Below are 19,470 nucleotides of genomic sequence, written 5' to 3' on the forward strand. Positions count from 1 at the left end.
CACCCTTCCAAAGACCATGTTCCTGGTTTTGGTTCCATCATTCTCTCCTGATCCCCATCCTTCTCCCAAATGCTTATTATTCTCTCTCATCCCTGTTCCTGCAACACTTTATAAACCACACATGCAATATTAGCAGTCTAACTTCAACAAAACTCAGGCTATGCCTCAGCAAGCACTGCGGCTACAGGACAGACCTCTTCCTCTTGCTGATAAAATAATTACCTCTTTTCTAAGGACAGCTTCCAAATCTTAAAAGCCAAAAGGTTTAAATGAATTCACTGCATATAAAAACATTCATCGAAAGCTCATTTAGACAGGATTGCACTTTAAAGCTTATAAATGAGAACAGGGATTCCAAAAAGACAGCAGTTGGAACATAAAGAAACTAAGTTTCCTCTGTTTTTGGTTACCCGCACTTCAAAATGACACTCTGCATTCTAACTATGGCTCTAAAGTGCTTCATTCTAGATAAAAGGACCCTCCTGAAAAAGAATCACTGCCACTTACATTCTTTGAGGCCAGGAAAGCCATGCCCTTTGCCACCTGGTAAGAGAAGCTCAACAAGTCTTCCAGGTCCAGGGCCAACTCGTCATCTTCCATGATGGCAGGAGTCACATCTCTTTCTATGTACGAGCCTGCCGAGAGAAGGATTTTCTCAGCAATTAAAACCTTAACAGCGAGGAAGACAAAAGACAGTGACCACACCGCCATCAGAGGCTGGTAACGAATGACTGATGTGAACGTGCAGGCCCAAGACCTCTCCAGGGTTGAGGACAAGTAGATGTTGAATCACAAAGGAATATTCACAATCCTGGGCTAGGTTTAGTTACAAAATCTTTAGGGGAGAAGGATGGTGGATTAATACAAAAATCTCAGATTTTTTTGATATACAAAATATATATTTGATATATTTTGCTGTCAAATATATACTTGATATGCATATATTTTCATAGATGCAATAAGATGCTCAGATACAGTAACCCTAAACACCCTCTTCACTGCCACTGGCCGCTACTTGGCACTGCGATGGACCCTACCGGAAACGAGACCCGGTCACTAGGAGGAGCGGTGTTCTACTCCATAGTGGTCTGATAAGTCCCCCGTAAATGAAGTTGATTTCACTCCTTGACAGATACCCACCTATTCTTGCTGATCTCCTTTTGTCTGCCTTGGTTGGTACAACATAAGAAACTCCAGGTTTCATGTCCATGTACTCATTCGTACTATCACTACTGGGAGAGGAAAAACATCCATCAAATCATGATTGAATAAAATGGGAAATGAGGGGAGCACCCAGGGTCTACCGCCCCACCCCTTTTTACATAATAGGTTGATTTTATTAAAAAAAAATACATTACCAAGTTTGATAAAGAAAATTTTGTTCAATAAGAGATATATATTTTTTTAACACTCAACATTAGGGTCCAATCCCCAGGAACTAGATGGCTTGTTTTTGTGTTCAATCATAGATGGGACTTAGGTTAGAAATTTCCCATCTCTTGACATGAGAGATTTAATGGGAAACAGAGCCAACAAGCATGATCCCACATTATTTCAAACTCTAAATTAGTCCCAAGAGACAAGAAAAAAGAGACAAAAAACCAGAGTTTCTGAGATGTGTTATGGGGGAGAAGACAGAGATCATTAACATATAGCGACTGATGGAAGAAGGTTTAAAAAAAAAACAAGTTTGGTTCAGATAAACACCAATAATTTGGATGATTTTCTGAACCATCTGGACCTCTTGAATCTGCAACATTTGGCTGGAGAGCCTTCAAGATTTCTAGTACTTCCTGCCTGTGATTAGCATAGAAACACCATGACAACTCTCTCTTTCAGAGTGTGCGGATGGTTCCAATCCCATATGGGATCCCAAAGCACAAAGAACACCACCACACAGGACCGAACGATTTAGGCCATTATTTCAGAAACTTAAAAATATATACGTGAGACCCAGGCTTTAGAAAGAAGGCAGAGTGGCTCATTTATTCACATATGAGCATATGCTCTGGAGAAACTAACAAAAGGTGGTCGGTATTATGTTTTGCTACTGCTTGACAGGACTCCAGTTTATAGGATAAAGACAAATTAACTAAAAAGCTTCACTTGGGGTTTAAAACTTTAGTCAGAGATATAGAAAAAAGGGGGGGGCTTTAAAGGGGTCACTGCCCATCAGTAACATTTACTGAGGTCTCCGTAAGGGCCTGGAGTTAAGAGATTAGAAGACAAAGTCTTGCCATCTCAAAATGTTGGGGATACGGTGAATAAGAAGGAGAGGAGAAATCCACCACACAACTGCAGGAACATAAAAGGCTGGGCATGAGAAGGATGTTTTCTGTTGGGCTGAGTGAACCTAGGAAATCTTTAATGGTGGATCTGAACAACACATGGACAAAGGAGGCAAGGCCGGGCAAAGAGGGGTGCCATTCTGGTTGTGAGCCATACTAACTCTCCTCAAGGAGAACTTGCAACTCCTTATACATCATTTAAATTCAGAAGGTTATCACAATGATGAAAGAGATGAAAATAAGGCACAGAATTTCTTTAAATGTGCTACAGTAGTTGTGCCTTTTTATAGCATAATGAGTCATTTTAAAAAAGGGATGGTACATAGAAATAACTTAGAGGTAGACAGTGAGAAACCTACACGCAGGGTTATGTTCAGAGCTTTCTGCCATTCTATTCAAGGTTTTAAAGGAATGTACTGCGACAACTTGACAAGCTTCTGCGTTTTCCGTATAAACAGTGTCTCACTGTGAAGATGCACCGAGTAGCGAGCTCCACAGTATAAATGGAATGACATGCAAGAATAGGACCATGATAAGAGAAACAGGTATAGAGTTCATTCAGCCGAACAGAACAAAAGCTTAGGAAAAAACTTAGGATGCATTAAAAAAAATACTAGCAAAAATCTAAGTTTAATACTACCTGAGTCTTTAAAAACGTTATTTGAACTTTGTAAACTGTTAATCACATTTAAATGATTTAATAATTCTGATTTTGCACCTCCAAGTAGCTCAGTTCATTTTTTTTAAAGAATCAGCCTTGATTGCAAACCCTTATGACCCCAGAACTGCCTGTCAACAGCTGACTATTTATGTAAATCAATCTTACCATGAAGACTCCTTTGAATGCAGAAGGTTCTTATAAAGTGCCGCTTCTGCGTGATCTTCCTGCTTTGAGCAAATAAATGAATCGCGTTTTCTCCTCAAAAAATTCAAAAGATCACCATAGCAACAGTATTCTGTAATGACCAGGGTGGGCCCTACAAGCATATAAAAAAAAGGTAAGAAAAAGTTGAGATACAGAGACAAACGCTGCCTCCCATAAAAACACCCCAGGGTGATCAGGGCCAGTAACATTCAGTTTCAACAGAGGAACATGCTGAGTGTCAACACAATCCTATCTATTAACACTGCTTATCAAAAAGCAGCATCACATATGTAAAACTAAATGAGCAAAAGTCCATTTTTTACCTAAATTTCTGAGTGGTTAGGGGCGGGGTTGTCTGCTGGCTATACTCTCATCAAAGTTCCTACATGAACCCTTTGATGCCCTTCTGCTGACACAGAGGGCTCGTGCCCCCCTGGGAACATTATTATGGAAATGATGGCACATACTGCAGTGTAATAGGAAAGCCAGACGCACGGAAAAGCCAGCTGAGACCCATGAGAAAATGGGTGCAAACCTGAAATGACAGGTCATCACTTGAGCACTAAGTCGAACATTTCTGTGGTGTTGTGAATGCCTAAAACTGCAGCTCCGAAAGTTAACAGGCAACTAATTAACTCGGGCAGAAATTTCTCATGCACAATTCATGATGTGGGGAAGCAACGTTTACGGGGACTGTTTTAAGAAATTATATAAAGTTGTCAACTTGACCATGGTGCTCTCCAGATCTCAAGGAACAGCTCTTTCCACACAGCTTTGTTCTTTTATACCAAAATGAAATTCCTGATGGGAGGCTCAACTGATGCTTCCGAATTGGAAATTTATTTTTAACAAAAGCGAAGTGTTTGCCTCATTTGGTGTATATTGAGAGAGCTGGTAGGCTTAAAGGCCTATTTTAAATTACGGTATGCAAATGAACATTAACCCTTTTATGACTAAATATGATCCAGAAAAATCTAAAGCCTGAGAAATAAAAAGAAAAGCTTTCTAGATGCAATGAGACGTTCTTGAGTTATTTAAGAGGTCAATGTTGTTGATGAGACACACAGGACGGTAACTAAGGTATGTCCTGGGCTGTCCCACCCCATGATGATAAAATATACATTCTTCAGTACAGTAATTTGTGGTGGTTGGTGGGGGAGGGGGGGAGAGATCCAGCAAGAAGTAACAATAACCTGGGTAAAAATCTTGCAAGGAACTTATAATCAAGCACAATCAAAATCATATCAAAATCACCCCCTTCTGATCATTTGACAGATGATAAACGGTGAGTTGGTCATGGCTTTACCTCCAACGGTGCACGCGCCGAGAAGATTTACAATATTCATGTGATTACCGAGGTAGCTCAAGACTTTGAGTTCAGACATTAGGGCTTCCCGTTCTGTTAAATGGGCACTCGCTAAAATTAAAAACATTGTCTTTTAGCAAAATAATAATAATAATAATAATAATAATAATAATTTCTTTTCTTTTGGGGGCAAACTGATGTTGAACACATGAGGAGCCCGAAGAAACTTACGTTTGAGCATCTTGACAGCAACAGTCATGGCCGCATCCGACTTAATTAAGCCGTAAGCTGTGGCCTCGACAACCTTCCCAAAGGCGCCAGCCCCCAAGGTTTTCCCTGCAGAAAGGAAGACGAGGGAGTGAGTGGTGGTGGTGGTGGGACCCAAGGACCATTGGGTAAGTTTCACATCAACAAAGGAATTAAGGACAAAAGGGTACACTTCCCTATAATGTGCTTTATGCCTAATCTATCAAAGATGGTGACAGAAAACACTTATTGTTACAGGTGGAATAAAACAAAGGAAGCTACTGGGCTTCTCTAAAGTCACTGTTATATGTACACAGAAAGGTTCCTTGGAAAGCCCCCATTTCATACTGACCAAAACTCAGCCTGTTTCTGGGAAACTCCCATTTGTGATCATACGGAAGCTGCGTTGGGTCTATGTACACATAATTGTTTCCATTTATCTCCTCAACAACCTTCCACTGTACTTCATACATGGGTTTCTGGTGGGCGGAGAAAGGAAAAGATATATTATCTTTTAATGATCAATGTTTCGATCATTAGAGCACTCAGGGCAGAGAACAAATAAATGGTTACCTGTAAGTATTTGTAGGTAAGAATCATCACAATAACGCACATCATACCGGCTGCAATCACAAAACCGATCAGCAAAGGCGTGAACAGCGTGTGGGAATGGATTTGTTCTAAAATGAAAGAGGAACGGGAATCACAACCTTCCAGTGGGATTGGGTCTTCCCCCAACGCTCCTACCCCGAACCCCTCACCTCCCCTACAGCCCACGGCCAGATTCAAAGCCATGCACATCTCAGCTGCTTGCCTGGATTACTGCCTCACTCTTGTGATTCCAGGGAATCTTTTAAAATAACTTTGAACTAATTACTGTGGAAGAGAGCTTGAGAAGTCTATGGCACAAAAAATAATTTTATGCCAGTTGTCAACACAAAGGAACATCTGAATGAACTTCGTACTTCAAACGAACTCCTGCCTTTGACAACTTTTAAGAAATTTCCCTTATGGATAGTTTCTATTTTCTTCTTTACGCTTCCTGGTATTTTCCAAATTTTCAACATTGTGCACAAAGCTCTTCTACAACCGAGAAAAACATTTTAAAAGTGTTCTTTTTATTGCCCCCTCAGAAAAAAAAATCTATGATGAAGAACAATGTAAGATTCTTCCCCTCATTACTCAAACACTGAAAATACACCACTTTTGGCACTCATCTTTGCCAACTCAGGAAAACAAAAACTGGTCCTTAAGAATGTAGGTGCTCAGTTTCTTTGTCTTCTAATGTCATGCCAATTCATCAATGTGTCCACAAGGATCATTTAACTTCTGTTAGGAGGGCTAGTCACTCATGAATCAAGTTTTAAAGATGTTGAAGAAATAGCTCACTAACATGACTTCATAAAAGGCAATGTTAACTTTCTGATCTAGTGTGTTATTTTAAAGTAACTTTTTAAATGGAATTAAATTTTTTTTTCAAGATTTTATTTATTTATTTTACAGTGGGGGTAGATCAAGAAGTGTCAACTCATAGTTGCTTCACTCTAGTTGTTCATTGGTTGCTTCTCGTATGTGCCTTGATTAGGCAAGCCTAGGGTCTCAAACTGATGACCTCAGCATTTCAGGTTGATGCTTTATCCACTGAGCCATCACAGGCCAGACTGGAATTTAAATTTTTAAATGACCCTAATTCTGGTTCTGTTTGGAAGTAAGGTAAATATAGCCCCCTATTTTCCTTCTGTATCCCTTTTTAATAAAAACAATCAGAAACACACAATTCATTATATATGCAAAACACGTCCATGCACACACACATACAAACATATATGTAAAGTATATATAGTACATGGTTACATTTTATTAACAGCAGTACAGAATGGAACTTAGTGAGTTGGATGACAGTACAGTGCAATGTAGATATTAGTAGATATTACCAGATATGACATGGCCAGTGATGGAATAGACTTAAAATCATGACTGATATGGTAGCAGAGCCTAAACATGCCCTTAAATTGGATTAAAAAGAAATATACCTTTGCTGTTACCTTTAAGTGCAAAGTTAAAAAAGGCAGAATTCTCGCCCACATCGTTGTAAGCCCTACACTCAACCGTGCCGTTGTGCTTGAGTGCACTGTAAGCGATGGAACTTTGAACCACTAGCTTTCCAAATGGTGACACAGAGGAGTTTTGTATCTGCACATCCACTGGCCCAACGGGAACGGAGCATCTAGGGGGAAGCAAACAATAGCTCAGACTTATTCCAGAAAAATTCATCATTCAGACACCCTGGGTTTGGCACTCTATTCAAACCAAGTGAGAGGACCATAATTGGAAATCTCCTTTTACAGCCGAGAGTGACAACGAATGAGCATTTTACGGTGCAGGAAAAGCACGGTGGAAGAGAAGACGGAGATGAGGCTCTGGAGCAAGGTGCAGGTTTGAATCCTGACTCAAACACCTGTTCTATTGATTTCTGACAAGCTACTTCAAATCCGTAAGACACTTCCTACAGCTATAAAATTGAGATGGTAAGATACACCTTGGAGCAGGGGGTCCCTAAACTTTTTACACAGGGGACCAGTTCACTGTCCCTCAGACCACTGAAGGGCTGGACTATAAAAAATACTATGAACAAATCCCTATGCACACTGCACATATCTTATTTTAAAGTAAAAAAACAAAACGGGAATACAATATTTAAAATAAAGAACAAGTAAATTTAAATCAACAAACTGACCAGTATTTCAATGGGAACTATGCTCCTCTCACTGACCACCAATGAAAGAGGTGCCCCTTCGGGAAGTGCGGCGGGGGCCGGATAAATGGTCTCAGGGGGCCGCATGAGGCCCGCAGGCTGTAGTTTGGGGACCCCTGCCTTGAAGAGTCAAATGGTTAGAAATGACTTAAATATCCTTAAATAAACTAACAGTGAAAAGATCTACAAAGAGTTGAAAAGGAAAAATATGGAGGAAGAAAGCATCGTCTCAACAAGGATGACCACAGCCAATTCCCTAATCCTCAACAGTGAGGACCCCACACCTGGAGTTTCTATGGAGGGAGGGGTACAGGTGGTCCCACCAGGTTGCATGTAGAGCCAGACCCTAATGACTGTATTTCAATTATCCCTCCCTGCCCCATCCCATATGCCTACCAGTTATCTGTTCCTTATTTTGCTTTATTTGCCTCCTTAGCACTAACATCTGCCCACGTCGGTTGTTTATTTCCTCCTTTGTCCATCTCCCCCCCCATCAGAATACGCACTCACAAAGCGGGGACTCAGGTGTGTTTTGTTCACCAGACCAGTATCTGGCCTACAGCTGGCGCTACACAAATATTTGTTGAACGGCTCACTGTAATTACGGGGGTTGCTTCTGCTGTGGGCAGACTTTCCAGGGGTCTTAAACCATCCTTATTATTCCCCAAAGAAAGCGTTCCACTAACACTCGGCTGAAAACAACAATCCTATGTAACCTCTTCCAACTTGTTGGGATAAAAAGGTCTATGCAATGAAAAATAAAATTTCTACTATTATCCTGACTATTCAATTGTGATGTTACACTGGGCTTTTAAAGACTGAGCACAAAATACCATTTGATGGATAAAAAAGGCAATGCTGACCCCATTTTCATCTTCAGGTAATACGAAAGGACAATTTAAGGCTTAAGTGTGGGTTCGCAGGGAGAGGAAGCACAAGGCCAGATGTGCTCCGTCAGGGGCTGGGCACCTAATGGAGGAGAAAACCATTTTCAAACACGTAGCTTACAAACACCATACGCGTGTTGCAACCACACGATCATTATTTTTTGGTAACTTGGCAATTAACTTCAGAGGCAATTTTTTTTCCATGATAACTGCAGCCACATTTCCCTCACGCATTACCTCCTGTGTATAGAATGGAAATCTGATTACTCTGTCCTGGAAAATTGCTTTATCTACCTGCGGGCTAGAAATTGCATGATAAATCCGAAAAGATCACCACCAAAATAGAGAAGTAAGTCATTCAGTAATCATTTCTCAGCAAACAAAATTAATGTCTACCAAGGAAAATAGAGCAATTATGTCCTCTCAAAAGCCACATGGACAGAAAAAAAGATAATCATCAAAACAAAGCTTTTTTTTTGGGGGGGGGGGATCTGAAAACATAGCTGAAATCCAGCTGAACGGCAGACCCTCCCTTGTGCATGGTAAGTGGCAACCAAAATAATCATCTTACCTCTGTTCAGCTCCTGGACAGAAATACCAATCGATGGTGGGCTCTGGGAACCCTGCCGCCACGCACTGGAGCATGCCGTCCGCCAGCCTCTCGCGGGTCAAGATCTCTGGTTTCGCTGTGGGGAGAGAGAAGTTGCCATGCGTCAGGCTGCTGGAGAACCTCGCCGAGACTCTGTCCTCAGAACCTTCTCGAGGCTGAAGAAGACCCCGAGGGAACACGCCATTCAGGGGGAGAATCTGAGCAGAGTGGAAGGTGCAGGGAGCAGGGAGGGAGACGTGAGGGTCAGGCCACACTGCAGTTAAAGCTGCCCGGTCCCACCACGGGCTGCGCGCCCCCTGCAGCGGTGGGGGTCTCCCTGAGCTCCTGTTCTGGGGATGGCTGCAGCAGAGGGCACAGGGCCACAGGGAGTGGGAGTCTGAAAGATGGCTTCTAATAAAGACACTAGCATTCCTCATTATTTTAAAGGTGGAAATTCTGTTAAAAGAATTTCTGACATCAGGATTTTAAGTTTTTGTGGGGACTGGAATGGATGAATACAGGAAAAGAGAAGCCACCTCCTCTCTCAAAAATCCCCCTTTTTGGGAGTGGGATGTGAAGAGGTGGACAGAGAAATAGCTAAATCACCTTATTCACAGAAAACCCAAAACATAAGAGCAAAATATGATATGGGCTTTTAACTCCAAATTTTTATTTCAAATGCAAACTACAGACAGAAAGTTACGGGAGGAAACCAGCACATACATATATATAAACCTGAGTACAATCATCAAAAAAAGTAAATGATATCAGCAGGAATGCTCTAATTTGACATTTCTGGGTAACTATAATAATCAACGGATATTCAATCAAGCACTGCAAATTCTTCAGATTATTTCTAAAGTGGAAGGGAAGAAACTTATGTTCAGTTATTCTACTAGTAATATGTTTGAAAGAGTTTAACCCTTTGAGAACTAAGCTGAACTGTAAACATCTGACGGCAGGGGTCGGTGATGTGCTGCCCCGGTCCCCGGCACAGCACTGAGCGCCCGGCCTGAGTGCAGAACTCAGGAGGCCACGTGTGTGCACAGACCTGCACACCGGCTCTGACACTCACGAGTTCTGGGCACTCCATCAAGTCTCCTTATGGGTAAAACAGGACTAACAAGAGTACCCATTTCACAGGGATGTTGTGACACTTAAATGACATGAAACACAGAAATGATTCACAGAAACGAATGACAATCTAAGCAATTTGCAGAAATGAAATACTTATTAGTAATTTAATTATTCTTTTCTGTTCAGAGTGCCCTCCCTCCTTGGTTAAATGGAGTTTGCTCCCAATTAAGTCCACTCTATTTGCCACTCTAAATAAATATTCTCTTCCATGATCTAAAAATTGTTTTAAGATAATGTCCAAACTGTGTATGTGCTTTAATCTGATCAACTGGGAATCTGACATCAATTACACTACAACAACAGGAACACTGTATGTGGTGAGAAGGAAAGACTGACAGATCAGAAGCTTAGGAAGTTTATTTCCTCGAAAGGAAGGTAACGCTGATAAACGACATCCTTGTAGAACAACCTCTCAGCACCTCAACTCCTTGCAGGCAAAAAGAGCTTGGCAGGGATCAGAGTGTCCACATGCATGGCACACCCACCTGTCACTCAACCTGGCCCTGCTGATGGGCTGGCCATTTGGCGAATACCCACAAGAGAGTGACACTCCAAAGCAATCTCAAGGTAGGGGCATCCTTGAGAGTTTGGACCCAATGCCAGCTTTCACAAATAGAGCAAGAAAATGAGCCATGGTCTTGCGAAAGCATCCATCTGGCAAGCTTCATTTAATTATCGTGGGCAACTGTGTGGTCGGACTGGAAAGTAGGACACAACACACAAAGTGGAACTTTAGGAGAGTGTTATTTGCTAGGGACCGAAGGCGCCATACGGTCGGTCTCTCTGGACTCAATTCTAGCGCTACATCCTTTTCTAAGCCATTCCCAACTCCCCAAAGACAAGGAGGTCGCCCCCTCCATCCCATTCCCGCAGCCCCTCAGATCACCTGACACTCAGACAATATCCTGGGCCTGCCTCCTCCCCCCAGACTGCATGCTCTCAGGGCAGGAACTGCATCGTACTGGTTGTACCTTGACCCCCAGCAGAGTCTGACCCGTGGTGGACACACAGCAAGCGCTGTTGAATGAGTCAGTTTCCCCCCAAAGGAACAAGTCTGTCAGATTCCAAAGGAATTTGATTAGAGTCGCACGAAAGGACCTGTAAGAACAGCCTAGTGGCAACTTTCTTGCGTAGGGGCACTATTTCCACTATTTTTGCAAAGGTAAGAAACCCCCACATATACTTGGACGTGAGAATTTTTTTACTGCTGAGATTAATGTTGAGAGGGGAGGATCCACACCACACAGACAGCAAAGGTAACTAGATGGCTCAAATGGGAATAAGTTCCAAACAGAGATTTCCTCTGGCCAACATTCCTCCTGTCACTCATCGTTCATCAGGCCACATGATGACTTTTAGTGGAATTGACTCAACGGGGGAAAAAGGCGCTGAAAGGATACCTTATGTCAACAACTGGTATCTCCGGGGAATAGGGTTCTGAACAGTTTCTATTTTATTCTTTTGTTTTAAAAAAAATTGTAAAAAAATTTTGTTTACAATAAACATGTAGCTAATAATGAACCTATAAAACATTTTTTAATTAAAAAATTTGGAACGGCTCAAAATTACATAATCACATTTAGCTTTGGTTAAGAGTGCTCCCTGGTCCAAGCCTTCCAGCGTGACACCTGGCGGTAGTTACAAACCGCCAGGGCTGGCCTACTTGCTCCCGTGTATTGGCTCATGAGGCAGATTCTTCAGCTGTTATCCCAGTCCTAACCTGAAGCTAACAGAGCAGCTTTTGTCCTCTTGGGCCTCCGATCAACCAAGCTCAAAGGTCCTCAAACTTCAGTGGGCATTAAAAGCCTTAAGAAGTTAAAATGCAGATTCCTGGGCCCTACCCACATAGATTCAGTACATTGAGGCTCTGACCTAGCAATGTGCTTTTTGAAAGTAGTACCTACAAGGAACCCTTGATCTGGCTGGGACTAGGGTGGGGCAAGAAAAGCACTTAGGATGTGGAGTTAAAGAAGGTACTCACCCTCTTGGGATCCTGCAAGTACAGGGTTGACACCTCGAGAAAGCACCTCTCCTTAAATTTTGTACTCTTAAGTATCCGTCTGGCCTCATCCTAATCCTAGCCCTGTCTCCAATACATTGGTGATGAGAGAACTCATTCTGAAAAGGCTAAGTTCCATGATTACAGTCTGGGCTGTACATGACAAGTTGCACTGTGAAAATGTTTAATGCATAAAGCATAAGCTAGGTATAAATCTGATTCCTAAAAATAAAAATCTGGCCTCATCTGCATTTTGAAAGTGTCTCAAAGCACTGTGTAAGGTATTAAATATACTACATTTCACTTTTAAAGATACATAACCCTCTGCAATTCTCCAGGTTAAATCTGAGCTATGGTTTCTTACATATTCTACAAATCAGCAGGATACCAAAGGAACTTTCCCTAATTCTTCCCACGTTGGAGGTTTAGATAAGCCTAAGAGGTGTATAAGTTATGTGTTTCCTGTGGAGCTAAAAATAGCCCCCCTTCTCCTTTCAAAGCACGGGGGACCTGAGTCATTCTAGTGTCTCCAAAAACACTGAGTAGCTTGTAGGCAGATTTCAGAGTGCTTATAATTTCTACTGAGAATTTATTGCTCACACCACTAAAAATTCTAACCATTCGCTGACTTACGCCACACACTAACTCTCCAAATAATAGAAGATTAAACAAAAAGGAATCATAAAGATGTTATGAATTTCTTTTGTCCAGGCATAACTGACTTATAACATTATATTAGTTTCAGGTATACAACATAACAATCTGGTATCTGTATATGATGCAAAATTACCACCACACTAAATCTAGTTAACATACAGTTATGGGAAAATTTTTTTTTCATGTGATGAGGACTTCTAAGATCTGCTTTGTTAGCAACTTTCGGATATGCAATACAGTATGAACTAGAGTCACCATAATGTACACGACATCCCACGACTTACACATATTTTATTATAACTGGAAGTTTGTACCTCCTAACATCCCCTTCATCCATGCCCACCCTCATTACTCCTCCTCCCCCTGGCAATCACCAGTCTGTTCTCTGCACCTGAGTTCATTTTTTTTTAATTCCACATGTAGGTGAGATCATATGATATTTGTCTTTCTCTGACTTATTTCACTTAGAATAATGTCCATCCACATTGCCGCAAATGGCTGAATAATATTCCACTGTATGTATACACCACAATCTCGTTATCCATTCATCCATCAATGGACACTTTGGTTGTTTCTGGGATGAATTTGTCTTTCTGTGTAGGTCTGCTGGTATTCTTTCTACAGCCATGTTTTGTAGCAATTTGTCACTCTCCTGGTTTGGGTCCGAGTCAAACCTACATCCCTGATGTAACACCATTATAACAGAGAAACTACAATCAGCTAAAACAAGAGCATGGAAACAACTCAGTTTAACTTTCACCTATAAAATGAGTATTATAACAGACAGTTTGAAAATATATTTGTTTTATACATTCTTAAAGATAGCTAGAAATGGGCATATGGACACTTTAACAGAAGTTTAACAAACAAAACAAAACTTCAACTAAGGTCTGTATATCTAGCTATCTTGAACAGTGTCAATCATTTAAAAAAATCATTCACTCCTAAGGAAGCGATGTTTTAGAGTAGTGTTAAACAAACTTTTCATGTAAAGGGTGAGAAAGTAAATATTTTAGGCTCTGTGGGCCATAGGGTCTCTCTTCCAAATAATTCTGCCATTGTACCACAAATGCAGCTGTACACACGTGAACATATATGTACATCACACGTGAACATATATGTACGTCTATGTTGTCTATGTTCCAATAAAATGTTACTTAGGGACACTGAAATTTTAATTTTATTTTCATGTCTAATAGAATTCTTCTGGTTATTTTAGAACCATTCAAAAAAAAAATCCTTAGCTTATGGGACATTCAAAAACAGGCTACAAGCTGAATCTGGCCTAAATTTGATAATTCTGGTTCTAAACAGCCATTAGAAAGGCTTCCCAATTTCAAGATCAAGTTACAGCAAACAAGAAAAGGAATGAAAGTGCCTGGAGAGGGCCTTCCTCAGCCAGAATGGCTGTGCAGGAGCCCCGCAGCCGTGCGTCGCGGACCCGGGGAGAGGGCATGTGTACACGCAGCACAGTGCAACTCTAAAAACAGCGTCTTCATCTCGTCACACATTTCAGAAGTAGAGGAGAAGGGTTATTGACACAGTCGCCATGGAAAAATTATGTACCTATTCTTAGATTTACTTAAATTTCCACTAAATAATAGGTGACCCTGTATACATTTGTAAATGAAGGAGGCTAATTTGATATAAAAACACATGTGGCTCAAATGGGAAAAAAAAAATTCTATAAAGAAGTTCCAAAAGGGACTACTTACGTTTTTCAGAAAAGTACGTTTCAAGTTCAAAGTCAATTCTAGCATAAATTTACATGTTTACATACCTACACCCATTTCTCCTGCTTTTCCACCATATATGTATATAGAAAAAAGGCCAGATCATAACAACAAAGGATCTAATAATTCATACAGGGTACCTTGTTTTCTAACAGGGTCTGAACTCTGTTTTTATTTTCTCTTCCTGAACTTGAAATGAGGTGGTTTTTTTCCTTAAATTGCTTGGGAATTACGAGTGTCATTTTTGATATGACAGTTTAATATCTCCTTCTTATGAAGAGGATCTCTGTGGATGCAAGAATTACTATTGACATTTAAGTTGGGAGAGAAGGGGATATCATGGCAAAAAGCAGAATTTACATAGACCCCACCCCCAAATTAGCAACACACCCTACTAGATCAATTTTCCTAGGACTCATAAAAAGAAAAATAATGACCCTAACACTTGAGGGGTCCGAGACAGAGGGGGGATGAGACTCTTTAGTTCAGAGACACATTTTCTACGTTTTTTAAGAACAGAGGAGAATAAAATTCTGCTTTTTGCCATGATATCCCCTTCCCTCCCAACTTAAATGTCGACGGTAATCCTTGCATCCACAGAGATCCTCTTCAAAAGAAGAAGATATTAAAGTGTCATATCAAAAACAACACTCGTAATTCCCAAACAATTTAAGGAAAAAAACTCATTTCAAGTTCAGGAAGAGAAAATAAAAACACAGTTCAGACACTGACAGTTATCGCCAATGAACACGCAAAAATATTAATGTAGAAAGCCAAGCAGCTATTTTTACCCAGATGAACTACCACACTACAAAGATCTGAAAATGAGTCTTTAATTTAGAGCTGTCCAGAGAGCCAGCATAGTGCACCTTCCACCACGACAAAGGATGAAGACACAGCAGGAGGAGAGGTCATGACGTGATAACCTTATCGACCTCCAGGCACTCAGGCAAGGTCGCTCATTTGAGATTCAACAAGATCATTATAAACTTTAATCATCAGATGGGTTTCTTTTTCAAACTCAGTCACATCATTTCAGAGTCCCACCTCACATTGCACAATGTCTCAAAATTGCATCAGACATGGGTTAAAGAAATCATAAACTACCCATGCAATGAGATACCGATATGATGATGAGTATATCATCACAGAGAAAGCAGCTCAAAACATTTCTTGATCAGCACCAAAACACAAGGTTACAATGAAATAAAACCTCAATTTGTAAAAAAAAAAATTTTCCAATGGTCTAGAAAAATATATAGTAAATAGGGATATTTTTAAACTGACTTGATTATTTTTTCTTATTTTCTAGTTCTCTATCCTTCACATAACAATTTTATAATACATCATAAAATTGCCTTAATTTAAAAACACAAGTACACAAATGTTTGCACAAACCAAGCTACATTCCATTTACTATGGTAGCCTTATAGCAAATTCTCAAAGTCAAGTAAATAAATCAAAGAGGAGTTCTACTTAGCATTCACTTTATTTTTAACGTTTAACAATTCCAGCCTGACGGGGAGGTGGCGCAGTGGATAGAGCATACAACTGGGATGTGGAGGACCCAGGTTCGAGACCCTGAGGTCGCCAGCTTGAGTGCGGGCTCACCTAGTTTGAGCAAAGCTAATCAGCTTGGGCCCAAGGTCGCTGGCTCGAGCAAGGGCGTTACTTGGTCTGCTGCAGCCCCATGGTCAAAGCACATAAGAGAAAGCAATCAATGAACAACTAAGGTGTTGCAGCGAAAAACTGATAATTGATGCTTCTCATCTCTCTCTGTTCCTGTCTGTCCCTATCTAGTCCTCTCTGACTCTCTCTCTGTCACTGTAAAATAAAAAAATAAAAAAAGAATTCCAATAATATAGGAGTTGATCTAATAGAATCCACCTAGTGGGGGTGGGGGACACCAAAGCATCAAAGCCTCTCAAGCAAAACTCAGTAGATAAATTTATTAGCAGTAAGTCTTAAAACTTTTAGCTTCTAATACAAGTATGGTTTGGACATCTCAATGTTTGGAAGGTCCTATAACCTTTAAAAAATGAAAAGAGATAAACTTTTTAATTTGATGTTGTTCCATTTGTTTATCTTTTCTCTCATTTTATTTGCCTGAGGAGATGTATCAAATATATTGCTACAATCCGGGCTCATCCTGCTTAAGCACGAGCTCACCAGCTTGGGGTCTCTGGCTTGAACGTGGGATCATAGACATGACCCCATGGTCACTGGCTTGAGTCCAAAGGTCGCTGGCTTGAAGCCCAAGGACACTGGCTTGAGCAAGGGGTCACTTGCTCTGATGTAGCCCCCCAGTCAAGGGACATATGAGAGAGCAATCAATGAACAGCTAAGGTGCCTCAATGAAGAATTGATGCTTCTCATCTCTCTCCCTTCCTGTCTGTCCCTATCTGTTCCTCTCTCTGTCTCTGTCTCTCTCTCTCTCTCTGTCTCTGTCACACACAAAAAAGGGGAAAAAAACCTTCAAAAAATATTGCTACAAGAAATGTCTAAGATTTTCCTTCTAGGCTTTTGATAGGTTTCATGTCTAATATTTAAGTCTTTAGTCCATTTTGAGTTTATTCTTGTGTATGATATAAGAAGGTGGTCTAGTTTCATTTTTTTCTTTTTTGCACATATCTGTCCAACATTCCCAACACCATTTAAACAGAATGTCCTTACCCCATGCTATGCTCTTGCCTTGTTCGTCAAATATTAATTGACTATATAAGCGAAGGTTGATTTCTGGGTTCTCTATTCTGTTCCATTGATTTATATGTCTGTTTTTATGTCAATACCATGCTGTTTTTGTTACTATGGCCTTGTAGTATAGTTAGATAACAGGCAGCATGATTACTCTTTGTTTTTCTTTCCCAAGATTGCTGTGGCTATTCAGGGTCTCCTGCGGTTCCATATATATTTTTGGAATATTTGTTCTAGTTCTGTGAAATACATCATTGGTATCTTGATAGGAATTACACTGATAGATTGCTTTGGGTAATATGGACATTTTAATGATGTTAATTCTTCCTATCCATGAACACTGTATACACTTCTACTTGTTTGATCTTCAATTTCTTTCTTCAGTGTCTTACAATTTCTGAGTATAGTTCTTTTACATGGCTTGGAGGAGTGGACACACAATACAGTGCACAGAGATATGCTGTAATATTGGGTACCCAAAACATGTATAATTGTTAACTAGTGTCATCCTGATAAATTCAATTAAAAATATAAATAAATAAGTAAATATAAAGGGCTAAGAGGTTAAGAGGTAGGAAACATTTCCACCTGTCAAAAAGGCAAACGTCTAGTAACTTCGCTCCCATTTAATGAGAATCTGGAAAGGCACAGTCCCATAGCCCCATAAGCAAGCAGTCCTTAAAGGCACGCCCACCATTATTTTATGCTGGGAAAAGTGTCACCAGTCTATTATCTAAAAGACCCTAACACTTCTCAATACCTAAACTATGTCACAAGCTATCCATGCTTACAAAAACTGAAAAAGATTTCTGACCACAAAATGTAAAGGGCCAAATGCAAAAACCAAGGTGCTGAGCACCAAGACCAAGGTGCTGAGTGCACAGACCAAGATGGCGACAGGGCAGAGTGTGCAAACAGAACCGTGTGCAAAAGGGATGAGTGCTACGGAAGAATAATTACACATGCCTAAAAGAATTTAATCACTCCATGCCACAGCACATAAAGGAATCCACAGAAGATTCCTTTCCAGTCAAAGAGAAGGTGCCAATAGAGCATGAGCTTACCCTTTTTCATTCCTTGATCAAAAAATAAGTTTCTGCTCTGCTTTACTGAACTCAGTCCTGTTCTATTGCTGTCATTAGCTCTGGGCAGAAGGACCTTGGTTTGGGTTCCTGACCTGGAAGGATCAGTAACAAAAGGTCCCTGAGACCTCCAGCCAGGTGCGTGACCCAGATGGCTGGCTGGCAGGCAGTCCAAAGCCATCCATCTACACGGCCAGTTTGACAGGTCTGCCCTCACCTTTGCCAGATGGCGGGCTGGACGTGTGCTTTATTTGCAGGGTGTTACACTTACAGTGGCTGCTCCCTACAAGGAGGGGAGTTTAGCCACCCATAACTGAAATTAACTCTGACCAAAAATACAAACAAGGCAGCCCAGGTTTTGCAAATGCGGTCAAAGGGAAGCTTTCTCATCAAGAGGCCTCATTCTGGGTGATTTATTACTTTGATTTGGGTATACTGGATGATCTATAAATAATCGCTCACACCAGCCAGGATGTTAATTATATAATGCAGTGATTTAGAAATAATATGTTATTTAGCATTTCCTTAAACTGTTTCAACCCCCTGTTAACACTCTGCCATAAACAAGAGTGAAATCAGTGACTTTTGAGAGTTAATTTGATGCAGTTCAGCAGTCATTTGGATATTCAGTCTAGTTTAACATTTCCTGTGTTCTATGTGAGCCCAACAATGGGAGGAGTGCCCTTAAGTTCTCTATACCTTACTTGTCCTGCCTGTCCCACCGCCTGCGTTAGACAGCCATCTCATTCTACTGGAGGGTTCCTCATTAAAGGACAGAACTTTACGACTGGAGAGAGATCTATTTATACTCTAAATATAGCCTCAATATCATTTGCCAAAAATGTTAAATTCGTAATACATTTCCAGAAATGCTACCAGATCAAAACCTCACTGAGCGCTCACCCCATACCTGTTAAAATGTCTACTATCTAAAAGACAAGAGATAAATAACAAATGCTGGCAAGGATGTGGAGAAAAGGGAACACTTGTACACTAATGATAGGAATGTAAATTGGTACAGCCACTATGGAAAACAGTATGGACACTCCTTAAGAAATTAAAAATAGCACTGCCATATGATCCCACAATGCCTCATGTGGGTATATATCCCAAAGAAACAAAACCATTATCTAAAGAAATATCTCCATTCCTGTGTTCAAGGCAGCATTATTCACAATAGCCAGGGTATGAAAACAACCGGTGTCCATCAATGAATAAATGGATCAATAAAA

General features: G+C 40.6%; 1 protein-coding gene across 4 annotated transcripts in view; it reads right to left on the reverse strand.

Moving 5' to 3' along the window:
* Positions 1–19,470, reverse strand: part of KIT (KIT proto-oncogene, receptor tyrosine kinase) — an 80,212-nt gene that overhangs the window by 8,349 nt on the left and 52,393 nt on the right. Inside the window, exons 8-16 of one of the 4 annotated variants that reach the window (XM_066280211.1) lie at positions 8,919–9,033; positions 6,751–6,932; positions 5,279–5,385; positions 5,058–5,184; positions 4,691–4,795; positions 4,460–4,570; positions 3,115–3,265; positions 1,141–1,229; positions 508–635 (exon numbers count right to left, since the gene is read on the reverse strand). In XM_066280211.1, the coding sequence (XP_066136308.1) occupies positions 508–635; positions 1,141–1,229; positions 3,115–3,265; positions 4,460–4,570; positions 4,691–4,795; positions 5,058–5,184; positions 5,279–5,385; positions 6,751–6,932; positions 8,919–9,033 (1,115 nt within the window). Of the gene's footprint in view, positions 1–507; positions 636–1,140; positions 1,233–3,114; positions 3,266–4,459; positions 4,571–4,690; positions 4,796–5,057; positions 5,185–5,278; positions 5,386–6,738; positions 6,933–8,918; positions 9,034–19,470 lie in introns of all 4 variants that reach the window. The other 3 variants (XM_066280209.1, XM_066280208.1, XM_066280210.1) reach the window with 3 other exon arrangements.

Source organism: Saccopteryx bilineata, chromosome 5, assembly GCF_036850765.1.
Source record: "Saccopteryx bilineata isolate mSacBil1 chromosome 5, mSacBil1_pri_phased_curated, whole genome shotgun sequence".
NCBI classification, from domain to species: Eukaryota; Metazoa; Chordata; class Mammalia; order Chiroptera; family Emballonuridae; genus Saccopteryx; species Saccopteryx bilineata.